Source organism: Hetaerina americana, unplaced genomic scaffold, assembly GCF_022747635.1.
Source record: "Hetaerina americana unplaced genomic scaffold, ioHetAmer1.1.p SCAF_8, whole genome shotgun sequence".
In the NCBI taxonomy this organism is placed as follows: domain Eukaryota; kingdom Metazoa; phylum Arthropoda; class Insecta; order Odonata; family Calopterygidae; genus Hetaerina; species Hetaerina americana.
The window spans coordinates 19230760-19254429 of NW_027287427.1; the positions used below are offsets into that span (position 1 = coordinate 19230760).

Below are 23670 nucleotides of genomic sequence, written 5' to 3' on the forward strand. Positions count from 1 at the left end.
ATGGAAGGTGATGTAAAGAGCGGGAGAAAATGTAATGACCATCGTGAGTGGATTCTATACTGAATTAAGCTGATATGTATAGCAGCTGCGTAGAACAGTATGGGGTTTGAGAAGCTCGCAAAGCCTATCGGAAAGGGATGGGAGCTTTGGAATTGGGTCATGAGGTTAGTTTGCACGGTGAAGAGCTTAGGTTGGTGATTTACCAAAACCACAGTTGAATTTTCGTTAAGAAAGAAACTCATGTTTTCCAAGTCTTAAATATTTGTCTACATATATTATTTTCATTAATTCGCGAGTTCCAGTGGAAAGGATTCCGCAATAGATATGTGAGTAATTTAACCCCGATGTAGCCATGAAAATGGTTATTAAATACTGATGGCGTACATTTTTCCAGAGTTATGCGGTCGATAATTTCTGCATTTTAATTGTAATAAGGAAATCAGTTCTGCTTAATACAATTATTTAATTCCTAGTGGAAAAGTCAAGGAAGAGCTTTTTTTCATCGTCATTGAGGAACAATTATGATTAAACATTTTAACCAAGGCATTGTGTGCTTTACGCCAATAACGATCAAAGCAGCAACGCAATAATATCGACATTCTGATTCGAAATTTGAAGTGATTTGTCTATTCATTTCAATATGTGGTTAAGTCATGGATTCATGCGTTTGGATCACAAGTGCTAGGTATTGAATATAAAATTAATTAACTTTATCAGATTCGGCATTTGTGCGACAATTTTCAAATTGTAAAAATCATTTGCCTTGATTGGAATTCGGGCTCGAATCCTGTTCAAAATTATTTTTGTACTTTCAAAATTGTTGCATTGTAATCCGCATTAGCGGACGACTCCGTTAAACGTTCCTGTTGCGGTATATCCCACAGTTTCTTTGAATTTTTTCAGAATTTACATTGAGTAATTTGTGGGAAAATAAATTTCAATGCAAAAATGATCATTTTAGAAACATCATAATGAAGATATAAAGTTCGTCGTTCGTGTTGAAAATTAATAGTGTTTAAAACTCAATGTAAATGAAGTGGTTATTACATCGGTTCCTTATTGTTGCTCTTAATTTTTTTCAGGAAGTTCTCTCGGGTTTCCCACCGGGTCAGCGTGGTGTGCACCGACGTTTCGACGGCTAACTCTGCCATCGTCTTCAGGGTGAAGTGCAGAGCAATGAATTCGCCATGTATTTATACCCTGTCGTAGGGTCAGGTGTCCTCCGATTGGTCCGATGTGTTCCCAAGTGCCGAGCCGCCCCGGTGACGTCTCGTACTTTCAATTTTTCTCAGCACAGGTCTCCACGTGCTGCTGATCTGGAAGCCAGTGTCCCTGTTGAAGGTATTCTGTCCTTCCAGTCGGATTTCCACGGCTTCCTTCGCCACTCGGTCCCAGTAGCCGTTCGTGTGACAAAGTCTTTTGGTGCTCCCCCAGTCAATCCGATGACCATGCGTGATGCTGTGTTCGGCGACTGCAGACTTCTCAGGGTAATGGAGTCTGATGCATCGCTCATGCTCCGTTAGTCGCTTTTCAATTGTGCGGCCAGTCTCCCCGATGTATACCTGGCCGCACTCACACGGGATCCGGTATACCCCCGGCGCCTTCAAACCCCGTTCGTCTTTTGCCGTGCCAAGGAAGTTCTTCAATTTTCCTTGTGGCTTGTGGATGGTTTCCACTTTATGTTTCCTTAGTATCCTGGAGATCTTATGGGATACCGTGGAAATAAAGGGGATGCTGACCCTGGCAACGGGTTTTTCTCTTTCCTCTCTCTGACGGTCGTTTCTGGTGAAGGCCCTTTTAAGGGCCAAATTGACCTCCCGGCTTGTGTATCCATTCTGAAGGAAAGTATTTTTCAGGTGATGAACTTCTGCCTCCAAACCTTCCTGGTCTGACACACACACCAGAAACGACCGTCAGAGAGAGGAAAGAGAAAAACCCGTTGCCAGGGTCAGGATCCCCTTTATTTCCACGGTATCCCATAAGATCTCCAGGATACTAAGGAAACATAAAGTGGAAACCATCCACAAGCCACAAGGAAAATTGAAGAACTTCCTTGGCACGGCAAAAGACGAACGGGGTTTGAAGGCGCCGGGGGTATACCGGATCCCGTGTGAGTGCGGCCAGGTATACATCGGGGAGACTGGCCGCACAATTGAAAAGCGACTAACGGAGCATGAGCGATGCATCAGACTCCATTACCCTGAGAAGTCTGCAGTCGCCGAACACAGCATCACGCATGGTCATCGGATTGACTGGGGGAGCACCAAAAGACTTTGTCACACGAACGGCTACTGGGACCGAGTGGCGAAGGAAGCCGTGGAAATCCGACTGGAAGGACAGAATACCTTCAACAGGGACACTGGCTTCCAGATCAGCAGCACGTGGAGACCTGTGCTGAGAAAAATTGAAAGTACGAGACGTCACCGGGGCGGCTCGGCACTTGGGAACACATCGGACCAATCGGAGGACACCTGACCCTACGACAGGGTATAAATACATGGCGAATTCATTGCTCTGCACTTCACCCTGAAGACGATGGCAGAGTTAGCCGTCGAAACGTCGGTGCACACCACGCTGACCCGGTGGGAAACCCGAGAGAACTTCCTGAATACAATACGCCGGGAAAAACTGAGATCCTTCATTCTTAATTTTTTGTTTGAATTTATTACTACAATGTTCAAAGCTGGAAGTTTTATGTGAACGATAATGTTGGGTATTATCATTTGCCTCGCCACTTTATATACATTATTGTGAATTTTTTTAATGCAGCCAAATGTAAGATCATATTTTTTCTCTCGATTTAATTTTGAAACTGGAATGTACGCCACCCACACTACACGACGGATATGCGGGCTGTGCTATAACACCACCGGGCTTCAACACTGGACCCTGCACGAGTTTTCGCTGTCCAAGTTCACATTTTTCGCTCGAGTATTCGTTGAGAAAAGGTTTAAACAAGGTAAATGAGCTCAACTAAGTTTGCGTCCAAATTAAATAAGGAGAGACGTCGTCGTTGACGTCGACGTCAAGTTGATTAACTCCAGAATGAGGATCAGATATTCTTAGATAAGGATTATAAGGGCCACAGAACCTAGTGCTGTAGACCGCATGTTACCAAATAATTGAATCAGTCGTATTCTTCGCAAATGTGACGTATGTGCCGTCAAGCGATAAAGTAATGAGAGGAAACGTGTATTACGCTGACTTTATGCTAATGAACGGGACGTTGAGTTAGTTTAATCATTATAATTGATTGCCATTATTGGTGGTTTAATCATTATAGATGGATTAGACAGTCATACACTGTGAGCGAGATTAGGTTCTGCCCTAGATTACATATGATCAAAGGATTCCGAAAGTCAAGCTTATTATTTGTGTGGGTTTATCTTTGGATTGTATGCGCTGCGGTGTCGAATTGCCTAGGGTGAATTTTGCTTTGTATGCACTTGATCAACATACTTCTCCTTCCGATCCTTCGGCCGCTCTATTTATTACATTTGTGATATTTACCGATGAGGTAGGCAACGCCTTGATTTCTCTGCATTGAATATAATAGCTATCAGCGTAATCAGCTTCCACTTTCATATTCGTGGATATTATCCGTAAATTCGCTTAACAGGGTATGATATTTTGAGTTTATTGGTTAAGGATTAAATGATTTATCTTTAATATACAAAGGATAATAGCTTTGAAATGAAATTTGCTAAGTAAAATAATAATAAAAATTACTGCTTGTTTCAGATATTTATTGGAATTTATTGGAAAATTTTCAATTTATAATATGAAAATGCACGGCGATTATTTACTTTAAAAATATCAGACTTACCTTTCATTTGGACTTTATTTTCATCTCTCACGCACGAACAAATAACTAAATATTTATGCTTGTAAATCGACAAATATCTGATTTGTGGCTGTATTAATCATTAATTTTTAAGTAGTTATCTGGTTGCCATGATAACTGAAATTTACAACATATTCTGTTCCTGTTTTCATCATGGGGTAATTTGGTCTTGAAATATGATTTAATTTGTTTTGAAGTAATTCGTCATTAAACATTTATTGCTATTAACTATTGTTACGTGGGGGTTAAATTGAAATTCATCTTTTTATTTAAGTATTAATTTAAATTATCTTCAAAGTAAGAAATAAATCATATGATTGATTTAACAGATCTTTCGGCTCTCCGTCTATGTGCTGACATTAGCATTGGCAGTAGAATTCTCGAGATCGAGTATTTCTCCGCTTCAAGGTGTCGAAAACGTGACTTTCTACTCGAAGAATCCGAGAGCATTTCCAGTTGTTACACCGGGAAAATCTGAGATCCTTCAAAAGTTAATAAAAAAATATTATCATTCGAGGGCAGATATTAAGAATGCCATCTCATTTGTCGCCGTTTGTTAAAAAGCTTCTTGCTCCGGAATGCACGTGGGTAGATTAGAGTCTCGCTTTGTCACGTTTATGCATTTAACACGTAGTAATCAACATTGAAATTCATCTAAAAAGACCGCCATCAAACCTTTTTCCAAAGTCCATATAGCCATTGGAGTGTTTCAATCAGGGACTAAAAAGCTATTGAGCTTAGTAGCGTTTACGATCAGTTAGAGGAAATTATCGCAAATGCGCATGGAAAGAACATTTAATAGGAATTGGGGACCGGGATACAGTGCTAGGTGAAGGGATGAACGAGAGTGAGGAAGGAGAGGGTGGTTAAGGAGAAAAGAATTACCACGGGGAGAAAACAGAGTTATGCAGTAGAAATAGCTTAATTATTAATTAACATACTATATGAATTTAACGCCACAAAAGACGTAAATACATGGGGAAAATTTTCGAAGATAGAGAAAGATAATGTTAAGAAAGAAGTACCTGGAGGAAGTTTATAAAACATTGAGAAAATACAAGAGGATAGGCGCAGTTGAAAATATTTGGGCATATTTCAAACAATGAACAAAGAAATCGGCTTATGAAACAATAAAAAGGAAAAGGAGAAGCAATGAATTACAGAAAATATGGTTTGGAAGGTGTATGAAAGAAGGAAACGGAAGAATACAAACAGATAATTCAGGTTAAGAAAGTACAAAGAACCAAATAATAAACTGAGGCGAGAAACTAATAGGGCAAAGAAAACATGGCGAAAAAAGCAGTCAAAGGATATATAGAGTTAACAGATAAAGCGCAAAATGGGCGCCCTACACAAAAGTTAGGAGTTTCCAGGGTCACAAGAATAGATTTAGACCAGAAACTGCGAGATAGAAAAATCATTTAAGGAATTAAATCGAATAGAGTTGTAGAAATAGATAGCATACATGCAGAATTATATAAAGAACTTTTGATAATGAGGAATGAAGAACATTTATGGAATCATTCGTAGTAATTTATGTTATCAATTATGCAGGAGGAATTTGGCCGGGAGACAGCTTTGAACAATTTAGTAATGAATTCAAACAAAAAAATTAAGAGCAACAATAAGGAACCGATGTAATAACCACTTAATTTACATTGAAATTTAAAAACTATTAATTTTCAACACAAAGGATGAATTATATATCTTCATTATGATGTTTCTAAAATGATCATTCTGGCATTGGAATTTATTTTCCCACAAACTACTCAAAGTAAATTCTGAAAAATTCAAAGAAACTGTGGGATATACCGCAACAGTCGTCCGCTAATGCGCTTTAAAATGCAACAATTTTGAAAGTGACAAAACAAATTTGGACAGGATTCGAACCCGAATCCCGATCAAGGCAAATGATTTTTACAATTTGAAAATTGTCGCACAATTGCCGAATCTGATAAAGTTATTTAATTTTATATTCAATGGCTAGCCCTTGTGACCCAAACGCATGAATTCATGACTTAACCACATATTGAAATGAATAGGCAAATTACTTCGAATTTCAAATCAGGAAATGAGCCATGGCAAATATGAAGCTCGGCTCACGAGGCTGAAAGTCGTATTAAAATCATGCGAGGGCGATGGAGAGTGGAAATATAGACATTTTAGGCCTACGTGAGGTGAGACAGAAAGATAGAGGGTTATTGGAGCGATAGATACAGAGTAATATATAACAGAGGGGTAGTGAGTCAACCTGGGGTAGTCATAGTACTGAATAGGAGACTGGGGAGTAGGGTACAGAAGTTGGAAAAAGTGGATAGCAGCAAATTTTTAAATGAGTATGGGAGATACCGCGACAGTAACTTTTAACGAATGGATCGGCTAATATGCATTACAATGCAGAAATTTCAAAGTGTAAAAATCATTCGCTACGCGCACGATTACGAATAACTGTGGCATTGTATGCACAGTATTACGTCATAACATCTTGTTCCTTTACATCCCCTAACATTTCGAAGTGTGAGAGGATATCTAGGTAGCTTAAGTGACTAAAGAACTCGGCCGGACATCGTAGGATCCGGGTTCAAATCCCGGTAAAGGCGAATGATTTTTACACTTTGAAATTTCTGCATTTTAATGCAGAATATTTTACTAGAAATAATGGCAGACCCAGTCAATCTAGCATTAACTAGGTGAAGATGCCAAGAATCATTCATTGTGTGTGTCTGCATGATTCTCCCTGTAGCTTAATTATGTCCACACTTACCCCTTTGTCCACCAGCAAAACTATTCAAGTCCTAAAATTTCTTAATTCTGCCATCAATGGTATCTTCCGATCCATTGCTATCCTTCACTCCTCCAACTGCCTTATCCCTATCTTCAATACCCTCAATTGAATCTTTCTACAACCACCTGAATTCCGTCGTTTACTCTCTTAGAGATCCACGTTATACCGACTCCCAAAATTATTCATCTCACTCTCTACCACCCGCCCATTCCTGAATTGACCCTTTAATTCTCTGTAATGCTTTCATTAGTCATCTAATAAGTCGTGGCCTTCCAGTGCTTTATTTGTCCATCCCAGGGCTAAATATTTTGGCTGCTAAAACTTCGTGTGACTGTTTGTGATTAAGTTAGTTCTGTGGTAATATTTATCTGTTTAATTTGTTTGTTAGTTCATATTATATTTTATCTTAGCTGAAGTCTTTATTTGTAATACAGTCACTTTAAAAAGTCATTGTTGGTATACGAGTATGTACGGTTTATGCACGGCATACATGTATACACACGGTGTGTGTGCAGTTAGAACCCAGGGTTCTCAATCTATTTCTGCTGATGCAGGGGTCGCATCCTGGCCCTGAAATGTTCATAGGTTTCACGACAATCATTTTCATTTCTTTTAGGGTCTAAATGGAATAATTCCTACAATCTAACTTATCTAATAATAAATGCGTACGAAGTCAAGAATATGGGAATCAATTACTTAAGAATGAGAGCGGTGTTCCTTTTATTTACGAGGTCAGTTCCTGTTTTCCGTAGATCATTGCGCGTGGCTTGCACTGGTACAAACGGAAACTATTCAGGCGTTTCGTCCGTTATCACAAGCATATGTCATTTTCACCAAATTTGGTGTATAGGTAGTAGAATATCACCAAAAATTGACAAGCATTGAGATTGCAAATGTGTAAAGTTAGTTAAAAGTGATCAATGTAATTTACGAGCTATTGTAAAGCTTTTTGTTCAAGCTTAGTGGCGCTGTTAGGTGAACTGTCACTATTGCTTATTTTTGGTAGCACATTTGTGTTGTACAGCGTAACAGAATCAAAAGTTGCTGAATCCAAAAGAATTATATATGCGTATTTTACTGGACGCTGGAAGACAAAAATTCAATGCTAGAACTAGATCAGCCAATCAAAAGTTTCTCATCCCAAAACAACAATCGCGACATACTAATCGGTGGAGATTACAATATCCCATCTATTGATTAGAGCCCATATAGTTTTAAAACGGGGGGTAAGGCCAAAGATACCTGCGAGTCTCTATTACATTCTTTTACGTTGTGCTCCATGCACCTCCACCAAATGCTCCATCAACAAATAGGGACGAAACTAATCTTTATTTTTTGGCAACGAAAGTACCCAAAAAAGTTTAACTACGGAGGTATTAGAGGAATTAGTGACCACAGAGCGGTAAATACTGCTTTCCCTATGTGTGGTCCGAAATAAAAAGCCTGAGAGAAAAATTTACTTGGTTAAAGAAGGGGGCCACGAGGCTTAAAATGCCTGTTACGGAGTCGATTTATTAATTTAAAGGAAGATGGTAAACACAGTAATATTGAGGATACGTGGAATTAATTTCTTGATATCATAAGTGAAGTGGTTCATTCCAAGTGAATTCATAAAAGATAAGACTGAACCGAGATGGTACAACGCGGATGTTAGAAAATCATCACGATATCAAAGGCTATGTCACGCCAGGATGAAAAAATTAGGACTGATACCTCGAGCAGCAAAAGAAATGAGATCCCTTACGATTACAAGATATCTATGGCAAATGCCAAGAAGGAGATTAGGAAAGTGTTAGGCTAGTTCAAAAGGAAAAGATAAGTAGAACATTTTAAAGAGAATCCTAAAGCATATTGGCCGTTTTCTCTGAACCTCTCTGACGTACGACCGCAAGTCTACATTGAATTCACCCAAAAACGATAAACAAAAGAGTAAACAGCTGTTTAGAAAATGCCAGCTTAATATATTCCTTTTTCCAGCGTCTTCACCAATGTCTCACTGAATGTCTACGATTGTTTACCTATTCGTTCTCGCCAACTGATGCCCAAAATTGAAATAAGTGATGGGATAGAACGTTAGCGGAATAATATTAGGCCTAGTTAATTCTCCAACCTCGATCAAATATTCGCTAGTGTATATGAGGAACTATCGTCGGAAATTGCGCCGAATTTAGAAACCATATTGAAGATATCCCTAGTAAACCACAAGTTTCCCAGTGATTGGAAAACAGCTAATGTAACATTAATATTTAACAACGGAGACAAGGAGAAACCGAGCAATTACACGCCTATTTCCCTCACATCCATATCATGCAAGGTTATGGAACATACATGACCCCTTGAGTAGTTGCTAGTTCGACAGTGGGACACCTCGATAGTTAGGATTTGTTGGTGAGTAACTAGCTTGGTTTCCGAAAGTGAGAGAGAAAAATTCCAGTGAACGTGGATTTTCCAGATTTATAAAAGACTCTCGACGAAGTACCTTATAATAAACTACTCACAAATCCAGAAACATATGGCATAGATAAAAATATCCTTGGGTGGCCTAAAGACTTTTTGAATGGTCGGGTACAAAGAGTAGTCAAGGACAGATACAGTAGAAGTCCTTCCAATACAGTAGAAGCCACTTCAGGTGATCCCCAGGGAAGTGTTATATGACATCTTGTATTATTAATTAAGTTAATGACATAACCTCCATAGCGTATTCACTAGTAATATAGGTTTATTTGCCGACGAGGCAGTGGTTAACAGAGATATGCGTTATTCGGAGGATGTAGCAGCTTTAGCAGATGAACTAAATGCTTTTCAACGCTGGTTCAATATATGGCATTAGAATACAACCTAACAAATGTGCGAAGTGATACATTTTTGGAAAAAGAGTAATTTCCTCTCCAACGCCTACTGCACCAGGAACTCAGAAATACGAGGGTATGGTGAAAATTAATGCACACATGCTTGTAGAGCGTGAACAAAAACAAATAGCAAAATCGGAAAAAATTACATTCAAGTACAATTCTTAAGTTTCAAAATCATGTATAAATTTTTCAACATTGTCACCGTTAAGGCCAACACATTCTCCCAACGTGTAACAAGTTTTTTCATTTCGTCACTAAAAAATCTTCCGACTTTTCTCGAACCCAGGAATTGACAGCTGCCTTCATCTCATCGTCCTAGGTGTAATGATTACCCTTGAGGTTTCTTTTGAGTTAAGGAAAAAATCAGGGGAATGAGGAGGGTGTGGAATCGGTTCAAATTTCAGGTTCCGCAGAGCCTTTCCAGTTGCGCGCGAAGCGTGTGGACGAGCATTGTCATGTTGCAAGATTTTTGGCGCCAGGCTGCCTTTGACACGACAAACTTCTTCCTTGGATATTCCGATATCGTTTGCAATATGCTTTTGAGTGATATTCCGGTCATTTTGAATCAAATCTTCGACGAGTCTGCGATATTTATTGTCTGTGGCAGTGATCGAACGTCCGCTGCGTGTTTCATCAAAAATAATGGCTTTTCCAGGCTCGCATCCTCGAAATTTTACTACCATCGATTAACAGTAGAACTATCAACAGCATCGTCACCATAAACAGCCTTTGAACGACGATGAATCTCAGTAAGAGCCACTTTTTCAGCAGTTAAAAATTCGATAACAGCTGGCTGTTGAACTCGCGTTGACATAGCACTAGAACACGTCTCCATACTTCTGCTTCTCAAAATACACTGGATGAATAAAGCGACCTGAAACCTGCGCATGTTACTTTCGCATGCCACCAGGAGTGCTTCTGGTGGACATTTTATTTGTGGTCTACAAGCATGTGTCAATTAGTTTTCAGCCTACCCTAGTAGCAAGTTTAGACTCGATTAAAATATTTAGGCGTCACTCTCACTCACCTGGGTGAAACACATACGGGGAATATGTGGAAAAGCTAACAACAAATTAGGATTTATCAGGAGAGTGTTGGGAAAATGTGATGAGAAGGTTAAAGCAAAATGTTATCTTTTACTCGTCGGACTTCATTTATAATATGCTGCCAGTACTCGCATATGGGATCCTCATGAATTCGGATTGTTTTCCAAATTTGATCGCATGCAGCGTAGAGGAGCTATATTTGTGAAGCGTTGTTGTGAGTAATGTATCAAAATTACTAGTGGATCTACGTAGGGAATCTATTATAGAGCGAAGGCTAAATAACAGATTAAATGTCTTGCATGATTCGAAAGGACGCGTCTTTAGCAATGCTGTTGAAGGAAAGAATAAAGTGAACTACTTATGGCCTCTTTGGAAGGATGTATCTTTAGCAATGCTGTTGAAGGAAAGAATAAAGTGAGCTTCTTATGGTCTCTTATAAGACAGACTATGTTAAATAATATTTCCTTTAGCTGTTAAAAGTAATGCTGTTGAAAATGTTTCATTGGACCCATCTTAACCTATTACGCTAAGAGATGATATCAATAAAATTCAAAAGATTAAGTGGAGAACTGATAGATTTAAGATGTAATTTTTCCCACAAACAATGAGGGTTCAGAATAAAATAACGTTTGTCCGATCGCGCTAGGAGAGAAGGTGTTTTGGGTCAAAGATAGTCTGTTGCGTAAGAAATACCTGCCACACACCCTAGAGGTGGCTCGCAGGGTACTTAAGAAAACTGAAAACAGAACTAAATTCAAATACTGGTGCAGAGGTTCATGAACGCTAAGGTGTGTTTAGAGAGAGTAGGGGGATTATTATTGGAGAGTTTGTCTCAGAAATCTTACGAATATTTCTCTAAGTATTTGGGATGGAAATCGGAGAATTACCTGGAGAATGTATTGCGGGTTTCCTTGTTGGTGCAGCTACCCTGGAAATCTCGGGTCTCATAGGTACGTTTATTTAGTGAATTTTTGTGAGATCCAAAAATCTGGGAGGGGCTCATTACTGTTCACTTGTAGACTTCACTGTGCTTAAAATTGGTGGGGGCGGATATGAGAGCTTTTTTCGTTGCTCTTTGGAACTTTGGGGTAAGGTCACTTTGGAGCCTAGTAATTTAGGAACGTTCCATGAAGTCGTAGCCCTTATCAGTATATAGAAAATTGTTCAACCCAACAATTGAGTTGCCCTTGTCTGCTTTTTCCAATATTAGATTATTGTCTATCAAATGATTTTTCACTACTTTTATAGACTCCAACTTCTGTAAATGTACTTTTCTATTTGGACATTTTTTTAAATTATGGGGGTATCTTATGAAAAAACAGGGTTTTAAGACCAAGGTTGCTAGTTTTTGAGGCAACATCAAAGTGTGCAGTTCGATTTTCTTGCTCCTTGTGGCTGATTTGGAAGGTTGGGAACGTGTTTTAAGCCTTTTACCTTAGTCTTTTAAGATTTTTGTCGCCGTGTTCACATTAACCTCCGTTGAATTGACTACGATGAAAAATATCACGTGTTCATTCACTCGTGGGTTCATGCAAAGGGTGCACTTTAGTTAAGAACCGCATGCAATAGAAATATGCAGTGGGAAATACAGTCTCTCTTCACATACCAGCTGTGGAGCTCTACTTTTACCCAAGCTGTCCTAGCGATTAGGATTGCATGTCTAGCAGCTGAAGATAAGGTGTTAGTGGTAATATTGACGTAATTCGGGATTATCCCAAGGGCGAGACATCCGCTGTCGAAGAAGATGTTTAACGATGCCACTCGATATTTTGTGGTCGGATTCATGTATAGTTATTATAATTATTATTATGTATGTATGCATTATTATGAATACAGGGTTCGTCCGGAAAATAAGTGTACTGACTCCTGGGCTGGGCGCGCCGCTCCAGGCGCGCTCAGCACCGCTCTGACGGGCTGCGATTGAAGGGGGGTATGTTGGCAAGCGACGCTGAAAAAGGCAGTCGGCTCTGAGCTGTGGTGTAGTGAGGAGCTCTGTTAACGCGAACCTCCACGCTCGACCCACGTCACGGAACGCGATGCCGAAGTTTTTGGAGCAGCGTTATTCCATCAAATTTGCGGTAAAGCTTGGGAAATCGTCTACCGAAACTGTCGGTATGATTAACCAGGCTTACGGGGAGTCAGCCATGTCCAGAAACATGATCTTTCGGTGGCACAAGATGTTCGTGGAAGGCAGAGAAGAGGTCGAAGACGAGTCTTCGAGAGGTTCCCGATGATGCCTTCGCGGAAGCGTTCCAGGAATGGGAACGCCGCTGGAACAAGTGTATCGACTCACAAGGGTCCTATTTTGAGGAATATTAGCTTAAGATATGTAAAAGTGTAATAATTTTTTTTCCTGAACTCAGTACACTTATTTTCCGGACGAACCCTGTAGTTAGAATAGTATATATGTGAATGAAGGAGTTTTTTTAAAAATTAAGTCATTATGAATCGATTATGATTTTATTTTGACAATTCGCATTGTGATGAACGCATCTATGTAATAAAAACCGATTTGGGTCATACCAGTTAGTGTCATGTGCAGCGATGGTTTGTGATTCTCATCAAAATATGTAGGAAGATAATGAAACACGGTGGTTAAAAAAATCAACAAGATAATTTATATTAATTGGCTATATATCGATAAATCGGGAAAATAAGGGAAAGGCAGTCAATAATTGACTGCCCAGATTGATATCTTAACACCTGCGCTTATGTAGTCATAATGAATTTGTCTAAATTACGGGATTATTTAATGAAAAAGGGCAGTGATCAATTGATCGGTAGGCATAATTGATTAATGCTTGGAGAAATTTTCACATGGAAGAAATATCTGTATCGAGAAATCTCTTTGCTGAAGTCTGCTTACATCAGATGTTTATATTAAGTACATCTTGGATGTCATTGTTTCATAAGACAATTCTTATCACAGTTTTTCGCAAAGAACAGGCCTCAGTTATGGTTATACCAATCACAATTGGTATTTTCTACCTCATCTAATTATTTTCTGTTGGATTTAATTTAGAAGTTCATTTTAAATTTACAAAGGAAGAAATATATTTGGGAAATGGCAACTAGAATAATATGAAAGAATGTCTTCTCCTTCAGCACTAATTAGTAGAAATTTGGCTGTAATACATGTTTATAAATTATCATAACTCTATATCGTCTCTGCTACCTAACACGGATTTTTAAATTAGGGACTAGATGACATGGAAATTGGTTTCAGTATTAATTCCAAGAACATTAATTAAAATTAAATTAAATTAAAAAAAAATTAGATCATCGAATAGAAAATTGTAGTAATTTTCGTACTTATTCTTTAAATTTTAATTACCTTTCGTCAATTTTCATGTTTATTATCCCTTCCACTTTATTATATACCTCCTTCATGAAAACATTTTGGGAAAAATTACCAACAGAAATATTGAAGCAGGAATTATTAAAATTGTAAAACATAATTAAAACAAGTTCTTTCATTCATTAATACATCAAAGTTGAGAAAATGTTTCCGAAGAATTCATCATTCAAATTTTTTTACGCGTCGCTGATTGACGCTCTAATTTTAGCTGGGAAAGAGGCAAGATTGGCCTTGTATGATTCCTGGAGAAATTTTTAATAACGCTTAGTGAACAATTCAACTTGAGTTGCATGTAGAGAAGGTGAGATCTTTACATTAATTAAATTATGTGGATTTCAGCAGTTTTTATGTGACATCACATTTATTTACGCCAATTAAAATTAATTAGAGAGTCTGTCAATCAAGTAGTAATGTTTTCATATTGATTATTAGCTGTGTAGTAAAATATAGTATAGAATTTGTGGTTTGGCAAAATAATTTTTTTCAAGCCCTTTTCCAAGGTCAATTTGAATGCTGAGCCAAAATAATTGAAAAATGACTTGGCCCCGCGGCTAACCGTCTTAATGATATTACCACCATGTATCAGGATGTTCGGAACTAAAGAGACTCGGCTTTTTCCAGCCACTATAATCAACTCGTGCCCTCTTTGTGAAGCGGTGTGTTTATTTTAGGGAGTGCTTCGATCCTCACTTACAGCGTCTTGAAGTGAGAGGGCGTCAGATTGCCTTTCCACTTCCCACATCCTAGTTGCCAAGAATTTAATACGCACGTCAACCTTTTCGGGCTTGGGGTGGAGCGATTAGTGCTATCGGTGCAAGGATATACTTTTAAGTTCACTTAAATGTGATATAACGAGTAATTTGAGGCGCGTTGACCATTAAATCAGCACGGTAGTAAAGCGCATCGGAGCACTTCCAGTAGTATTCACGATGGATATTTTTTCCACGGTTTGCATTTGGAAGAACAGGCCTTCTGGGCTGCTTGGCTGAAAGAATGTTTGATAGCAAAGTGATTTATTATTAAAAGGATAAGTTCTTTAAGAGATGCTCGCCTTATTTAATCAGGAGTTTTAATATAATATTCTCTAGAACTAAAATCCTAAAATTTACTTTTGTTTAAGTTTTGCTGCGATCTAGGAGACCTTGATCTTGCATAAAAAATAATGTTGGATGTAAATCGCAGGTGCGTTTGAATTTATCGTTTCGGATAGGTGAATACAAAGGTTACCGTATATAGGTACACTTTTAGTGTTTATTTTAATTACTTATCGGAAAGGGTCGAGCTCTCGTCGTTCGAACTTTTTCATGTTAATTAAAAAAACTAGTGTGCGTTTGATTTTCCTCGACTGTTGCGAAATGTATGGAAGAAGATTAATAAATATAAGTAGAGAAAATTCAGCTAAATACTTTCGGAGAAATGTAAAAGAATTGTGAAATAAGTTGAAAGAGTACATAGATATTTTGATAATAATTACTATCTAAAAAAATTGGACTAATTAGTAAAATTAAGAGTAGAATTACTGCAAACCATTTTTTTTGTAATATTTGCTATATTTTTAATTCATGGAAATCGGAATAAGAGATTTCGCAAAGTTGATGTCTTTCATGCACTTGGAACGTACGTAATAGGCTTCTTGGCTTTCCTTACATTTATACAAGGTATTCCAGCCCGTAATGTGGCTTGAATTAATTTTATATGTTGTTTTTTAATTGTTTTGGGCGTTTATTAAAGGCTCTACTATAGTATTGCATAATATGAATCATTATAGGTGTGCATGATTAATAATGGAACTACTTTAAGACTGTTAGTTTTTCTCCTTGAAGGAAGTACGCGAAATCATTTTCGTTTGTTTCTTAGATTTAATGATAGGTGATATAGATGTCAAATAATCGTCCATTTGAATTCATTTACAATAATAAAATAAAACAGTAATATAATGGGCACCAACAGGAATGAAAAGAGTTCAGGTAAAATTACAAAAATCCCAGTTTTGTTCTCTTTTCCCCTCGTAAACATTTTGTAGTTTTAAGTAAAAAACGATTATTTTTATCTATTTAATTTGATTTCCCAAGTTATTCAAGAATATACCAAAAAAGTTAAATGGGCGATCTGAAGTACTAACTTCCTCCTATCGTGAACGCAGTCAAGTCTAATTAAAAAATTTTGAAGGAGTTAGTAGTACGAGCATTGATTTGGTTTCGGCATTGATTTGCTTCCGTTTGAGATACTTTCAAGAGACAACATTTTTTAATATTTAGTTTTGCTGGTGAACGGGAATTTACCTTTAAACTCAAAAAGCAAATAGTTTTATGCATATACCATGAAATACTTGTAATTTTAGTTTTGAAACAGAAAAGCAGTCTACTTAAAGTTAATTGTTAGTTAATTTTCAGCTCATACTTTTGATAGAATAAATGGTTTTATTCAGTACTTATATTTCTATTTTCCCACCACTTATTGTTTTCAGGAATCCTACAGACATTATTGGTGTTTACGTACTCTCCAATGTGGGTGGTGGGTCAAAATTTTATAGTTTAAAAAGAATAAGTATTGATTTTCGTAGAATATTAGCAGTGCTGGATTTAAGGTACTTCATATTCATGTACCATATACCTCATCAGAAGTGTTGATGTTTTGGCACTTGTAGATGAGCGAGAAGCTTGAAATTTGGCAGAAATATGAGACAAGTGCATAGAAGTAAAAAATGGAAAATTCAAAAAAGTCATAAGTAATTCTTCACCTGGTAGGGAATCCGCCTAATGCGCATCCTTGATACGTAGATTTGCGGATGGAGTCTTCTTGCTGTAAGGTAGCAGGTCACACTTAGATTCAACGTGTTCTGTTAACGAAGGTCTTGGCAAACTTATAGAGATCACATGAATGTTATAAATACGACTTTGAGGTCTTTATATTACCAATAAGTAATCTAAGTGGTAAAATGCTTTTCAAAATCCTCTGTCGGTGAAACTGGTGGAGCTTTTTAGTTTCAGATACCTTTGAGCTTTTTGAAATGCTCCTTATAAGTGAAACTTTCCTTAATAGGCGTGCTGAATTTTATTGAAGAAATTATTGAATAAAAGGTTCCCAAAGTAAAACTGTGGAAAATTGTTCAGACCTTAATGGGCTACTTATCTATTATCTTTGTGATTACTTGGGACTTGTGTGCCGCCTGACACTATTAGGACGTGGATTTTTAATAATAATTAATAATAACTATATTTGTAATTTTTTCGACAATAGTAATCGAATATTGTCCAAACATGAATATGACTCAACATATGTTATTCCTTTCACATTTTATCGTTGACTGAGAGAAGTGTGTTTGATCAATAATTTTATTGGTAGGGAATTTGTAGTGATGCTTCGAGGTAATACGCTACCGTATCGTACTCACGTACCGTAATGATAAAATTCGATGGTAGGTCATTTTGACTCTTTTCTCTTCTGGTGCTCCATGGAAAATATGATTAACAATGAAATGAATTTAAAATTGCTTAGAAACACATACTTTATTTCATACTCAATCAAATTATCTTTGGTACATTTAGTCAAATATGTATATACAACATGTTCGGCAGAAGAGATCTTTCCTGGCAATGGAATGTTATGTTGATCAGTGCAATACAAACAAAGGATGAGCCCATGAGTGTATCTTATTTTTTACTATTTTTATCTTTTTTGAATGAAAAATATTCGATTTACAGAAATGAAGGAAAAAAGTTGGGAGAGATTTTTGTACATTTATAATATCAGGAAAAGTAAGTAATATTCCACCGTCAAAATTTGTGAGGGGGCTTAAATTAATTATTACATATATTAGAGGAACAATCTGCAACATCAAAGCCTTCAGTCATTTTTGTAGAGATATTCTTCAACATTGATTATATAAACTATACATCAAATTGTACGGAAATAGAGCTTTCATTATTTTGTAAATACAGGCTTGGTATGATCTTCCACCGTTTGACCTTTACTGCAAACCTTTAGTGCACAAAACAGGCGTCAGGTTACGTCTTTGCATCGTTACCATTTGCGCCAGTGGTAGTGGCCAGGAATATCTTCATATTACATTGGTTGATTTTACGTGTATCTTTGTGGGTTACAATGTGATCTTGACAAAGTTTTCAGCTTTTTACGGATGAGCTGCCAAAGACATCGCCTGAATGTGGCCCCACACATTGAGTACAACAGGAAGTTGATCGAGAAGTTGGTGTAGTAGAGAAGCATAAAAAATTGCTGTAAGCACCACAAGGAAGTGGGTGCCCTCTGCTTCCACAGGGAAAAGCAAAGAAAGACGTAGAGCCGGATGACGTAGCTGAAATGTAAATAAAATAAGATATCAACTGAGCTTACTTTTAGTTTTGCGTACATTTCGTCGGAATATCATTAAAAGTTTTCATTTTTACTCTCAAATTTAATTATTTCAATATTATATGCGATTGGAAATGAGAAATAGTAACTTCGTGATTTCACTGAAAAAGTTAGATACGAGACGACCCGGTTGTCGACGTCGAAACCCGGGTCGTCTCGTATTAAAAACTTTTCAGTGGAATCACAAAGTCACTATTTTTCATTTCCAATGTGAATCGATTCCATAAAGTTACGCCGGAAACCATCAACTATGTTATATGCTATAATTGATATATAATAATATCAATAATTTAAAGTACATTTTACATTTTAAATCTTATGATTCAGTTGCAACAATTATCGGATTTTTGATTACCCGCAGTTTCTGACATACTCTAATTAATCTATGTAGCTCCCTCATCTTTTATAAAATTAGGAAGAAGAAATGCCCTACGTATTATAAATTGTGAAATTCAATTAAAATCTCATTTTTTGGCTTCGTTGTCCCTAATTTCCTGATCTAATCTTGATTTTACTATGAAGAGGGTAAAGAGAAATTTCGCATTAGCGAAATTGACCTTTTCAATTGAGTATTTGATGCCGACAAGGTTTGAATAGAAAGTATTTGGAACAGTCCCGGAAAAATAGCTTTATTTCAGATATTGCTGAAATGCCTCAAAATTCTTCAAAGAAAATCCCTTGAGCGTCAATACACTTTTGCCAGCGGCTTTTCCACGACTCGTAGGCTCCCAGGTAGGCAGATTTCGGAAGGTCTTTAAGGTGCGCGTGCAAGTTTCTTTGATGGCACTTGAGAGTCTCATCGTGGTGTTTTTTGAGGGAGGATTTCACTTTTGAGAATATTATATAGCCTGCTGGTGCCAAGTGGAGACTGTAAGGGTGTTGGGTAATCGTCACGATCCCGGTTTTTGTCAGGGGGTCGGTTACATTGCTGCAGGCTTTCGGGACGAGTTCATCGTAGATGTTTCGCACTACCAAATTTTCAATGATAATGGTGTGTATTGTCATTTTATCAATGCCAATATGATCTGCGATCATGTGCACCCTTGACCGATGGTGTGAATTCAGCACTTCACGCGCACGTAGTTGTCGGTTCTTGACGTCGACGGTCGCCCAGCGCGGGGCTCGTCTTCCATACTCTCTTGGCCATCTTAGAAGAGCTTGTGCCACTTCAGAACTGTAGTTTATGACATGCTTTCATCTTGAAAACTTGGTATATCATGCCCAATGTCTCCGTACCCGATTTCCTCTGTCCAACACAACATTTGATGGCGTACCGCTGTTCAATCGTTCGCTGCATTTTGCGGTTGCACGGAGTCACTCTACAGGGCTTCATTGTAAACACGATCTAGCCTGAATGAACGCCAGCAGGCGATTAACGCTTGGCGCGTGTTAAAGACCGGACCCCCCAACACCGAGCCTGTGTAGTGCCAGTGCGCCGCGACGTACAGTCACATCAAGAAACAATTGTTCCCAATACTATTTATCCAAACCATGTATGATTCCAGGATTGGTAGAAGCACTCTCCAAAAGTATCCTAACTTTATATGCATAAATAATTGGTTAGTTATATTTTAGGAAATTAGTTTTCTGCTTATTAATTATATCACCATCTTCAATCATAGTGTTTAGTTTGAAGGACGCAAATTTATTTCAATAATATTAATGCTTTCTATTTGCTAAATTCATACCTTGGATAAAAGTTTGATAAAGTTAACTGTTAAAGTTTGGTTGTTACCTACGTAGGATTTTTTTCCGCTTCACACATCAAAATTCCCACTATTTTGAACAAGTGTTATATCTAAGTGTAGGTTGACTTACACGATATTAATTTAAGCCCCACTAATGTCATTGAAGCTTGTCTACAAATTCTCTTTTGTGTTCTCATCTCGTGTGAACATTGCGTTTGTGAGCGTTTGTAAGCGTTTTGATATCCTAGTTTTAACGTTCATTTGAGATATCATGTATGCAACTTCAATACACAGCAGTAGTTAACTCAATTTATCGCTCAATTTAATGTGAGAAATAATGAATAATATGACGATAATGGATATCAGATTGTGTTCCTCGAAGGGATGAGATTAAGCAGTATAATAATGATGTTATAGTTCAAGTAAAAAATATAGAGGAAATCATTGGGAAAATGAAGTAATTGGACTTACCTTGGGAGGTTGAGAAGAACAAAAACAGTTGAAATGAGGAGCAGCATTTTGGTAATACTTTGCTGAGTTCTAGTCGAAACCAAATTTCGCGTGGAGGATCGGACGTCTGCAATTTTGAAAAATTATGTGAGTACATTAAAGCTCTTATCAGTTCCTAAAAACTCTTATGTGCAGGACTAAAAGACGTGAAAGTATTCTTCGTAATATATCTCGCTGTTTGTAAGGAATTTAACTGTACTCAGTGGTGCAAAATAATAATAAAATGCTCTCATAAGTCTTGTACAGTTTTAAATGTGGATGTTTAGTAGAGAATTTAGTGATGAATTTTAAGCACGGTGTCATCGATAGCTTTAAAATGCTATGTCGGTGATTTCGGATATATTATTAATTCTGTCTAATGTATAAGATTATATATTTAAAGGGATATATAAAATGGGTCTTAGTATTATGTTTACAGAGAATGCGGTCCTAAAAATGTTGATCACATCAATGAGGCGTTTTCAATGCGTTGCAATCAAAATTTTTGATTTTTTCGATAATTTTTAATCAATTCGATAATTGAGCTTTTATTGCCAGTGACTGAAATTTATTTTATTAGCAATTATAAATTAACTGTTAAACTTATTTTATTTATTTGGGTGTGAATTTTCTCATTAATGTTTTATATTACCACGGCATAAGTAATCAATTTTACCTAAATGCTTAATTCAACTTTGAATTTATGTCATTAATATTCATTGCTCATCTCCGGGAAACCCGTATATATTGTTGTAAATAAATGATCGTTGAAATTCTTTCAGTATAAATGTGGACAATTGAGGTTTCAAATTTCAGGTCATATGAGATATTTTGTAAACATATTAATGTTAGCATAACTGAAAGGGAACTCGTCACCAAATCAAGTCAGATTTACCGAGTACTCAATATTTATGCGCGAAAAACAAGCGTTGACATCGCAGTTTTTCGATTTAAAGCACCGGCCGTAGAAACTGTAGATTCTCTAGGCTTTAGAAATTTTCGTCTCAACCCGGACAGGTATTTTTCGAGTTAAATATTAACTAATACGTAAAAACTTGAAAAGAAAAACTTGAATCAAAAGTAGGTGCTAGTATATTTATCTAAAAAGCACAAGATGTATGAGGGTTAACAGTTAATAATAATGAAAAATCATGTATTAAAAATATCATTGAACGCTCGTAAAGGACTTCGGAAATGACTGTGAAAAAGGTACTTGAATTTTGTCATGCCTGAATGAGAATGTTCAAGCACTGTTCCCAGATCACTAAAGAAAGCCATGCATTACATCGAATACCCTCTGTTGTCACTTACGGTTGCACCTCAGTGAAACTTCAGTGGCTGTGTTGTTCCGCATGTGCCTCGAATTCGATTTAGTTGAGTGGCAGGAATGCTGAGATGGGCGTCTTCTTGAATTTGGTATCTGAGGAGAATATTTCAAAATGAAAAGCTGTAAAACATAAATATTAATATATTTTCATCATTCAGAACCAATATGCATCTTTACAGCTATTCAACTTAATGATGAATTAAGAATCACCTTCTTTTAAAGTAAGGAATGAAAATTTTCCCGTAGATCATTTCCTAGCCTCGTTATTACGTTAGGCTGAGCTTTTCCCGTCCTTCATTTTTCCCTAAGCAGGTAAATGCTGATCGATGAACAACTTGCATTCCCTGACGTTCATTTTAGGGTTGATTCCTAGAACTTGATTCCTATTTTAATGATAATTTGCTGAATTTATTAAAAGGTTCTAGAAATTTTCTCTTAGATAACTAAAGAGCTCCAAATTTTATTATAATATCTTTTTTCCGTTAAAAAGGGTTTCCTCGTGAGAAGCTACATAAAAAGTGACCGTTGGGTGAGAAATTAAGCACTTTTTTTCACCCCATCAACCTTTTCTTTTCTCTTGAGGATAAAAGACAAGGTGAAAATCCACCGACCCTTCCTCCTCGCATTTGTAACAAATTACGGGCCTAACAAAGTCGGACATGCAAAGGCATGAATACGAAGAGGGTAACGGAAGATGTGGATAACTTTAGTGCGGAAAACTGAGTGCTCTTGGAGAGTCGCTGGGTGGAGAGAATTGGTGGAAAGGTTTGTGAAAAGGGTGAAATGAGGGAGCGAGGAGGGAAGGAGAGGACGAAATGAAGGATTGAGGTTAAGAAAGGTCAGAAGGGAGCAATGGAGTTCTGAGGGTTGTGAGTCGGAGCCGGCGAGGGCTGATCGCATGTGAGTTTATCATTTTGAATGAGCCACCAGTGAAATCTTGTTAGTCGGTGGGGGCAGTGGGAAAATAGAGTTAAAGCAGAAGCTGAACAGTTTGACGTTACGCATTTCAACAATCGGGGAATGGTGTATTAATGGGTCAGCGTGAAGCTTTTATGCCGAACTGTTTTTTTTCTCGACTGTCTTCGAACTTTGTCATGGAGTATTGGATTATGATGCGCGTACTAGCCGAGAGCGAATGACCTAATTTCAAAGCGATTAAATATGTTGTTAAAATTGATTCATGTTTTTAAGTGTTTGGTTTCTAAATATGGAAGAAGTCATTTTTGGCGAGTAACTGATCTTTTCGTCCATTCGAATATATGATGGAAACGTAAAAACACGATTTATGGAAGCCTCAAAATATTTACCTTAGGTCTAATTAGGAAAATAAACTCCATATATTTCCTTATTTGCATGTAAAACAATGATGCTTTCTCCTTGTTTGTATCATCACACAACATGATGCTTTTCCTGAGAAGAATGTCGCCATTCACTAAGGTCACAATTTTGGGCTGCTATTGTTTACAATTTTAGTAAACCGAATTTAGAACCCAAGATAATTGCAAACCCTACATAATTAATTACACTGCATATCATATTTTAATCTTTATTTGGCTACACATCGGATGATGATCAGATATTTCAAACAAGGCTGACAAAACCTGCAATATAGTTGAAAACGAGACGCATTATGCATAAAAATTGTCTTAGTATTTTTTGTATATTATATATGTTTATAATGAATATGAAGTTAGCACTAGTGGACAAAGACAAAAACATAGAAACACACAAAAAAAGAAAAGAAACTCACTCGGTTTCGAATTTGCGGTGGTCCACGCCACCTTTCTCAAAGAAGAGGTGTATATATATATATATATATATATATATATATATATATATATATATATATATATATATATATATATATATGTGATCCTCCGATCAGCAGTCCAACGCTCTACCCCCTGGAC

General features: G+C 37.1%; 2 protein-coding genes across 2 annotated transcripts in view; one reads left to right on the forward strand and one right to left on the reverse strand.

The window, feature by feature from the left end:
- Positions 1-23670, forward strand: part of LOC139697949 (dynein axonemal heavy chain 1-like) — a 500497-nt gene that overhangs the window by 48562 nt on the left and 428265 nt on the right. The window lies entirely within an intron of this gene.
- The window catches only part of CNMaR (CNMamide Receptor), a 66821-nt gene continuing 60586 nt past the window's right edge, over positions 17436-23670 (reverse strand). Inside the window, exons 4-6 of the mRNA XM_071596772.1 lie at positions 21745-21853; positions 20416-20521; positions 17436-18200 (exon numbers count right to left, since the gene is read on the reverse strand). Coding sequence (XP_071452873.1) covers positions 17966-18200; positions 20416-20521; positions 21745-21853 — 450 coding nt within the window. The 3' untranslated portion in view covers positions 17436-17965. The remainder of the gene's footprint in view (positions 18201-20415; positions 20522-21744; positions 21854-23670) is intronic.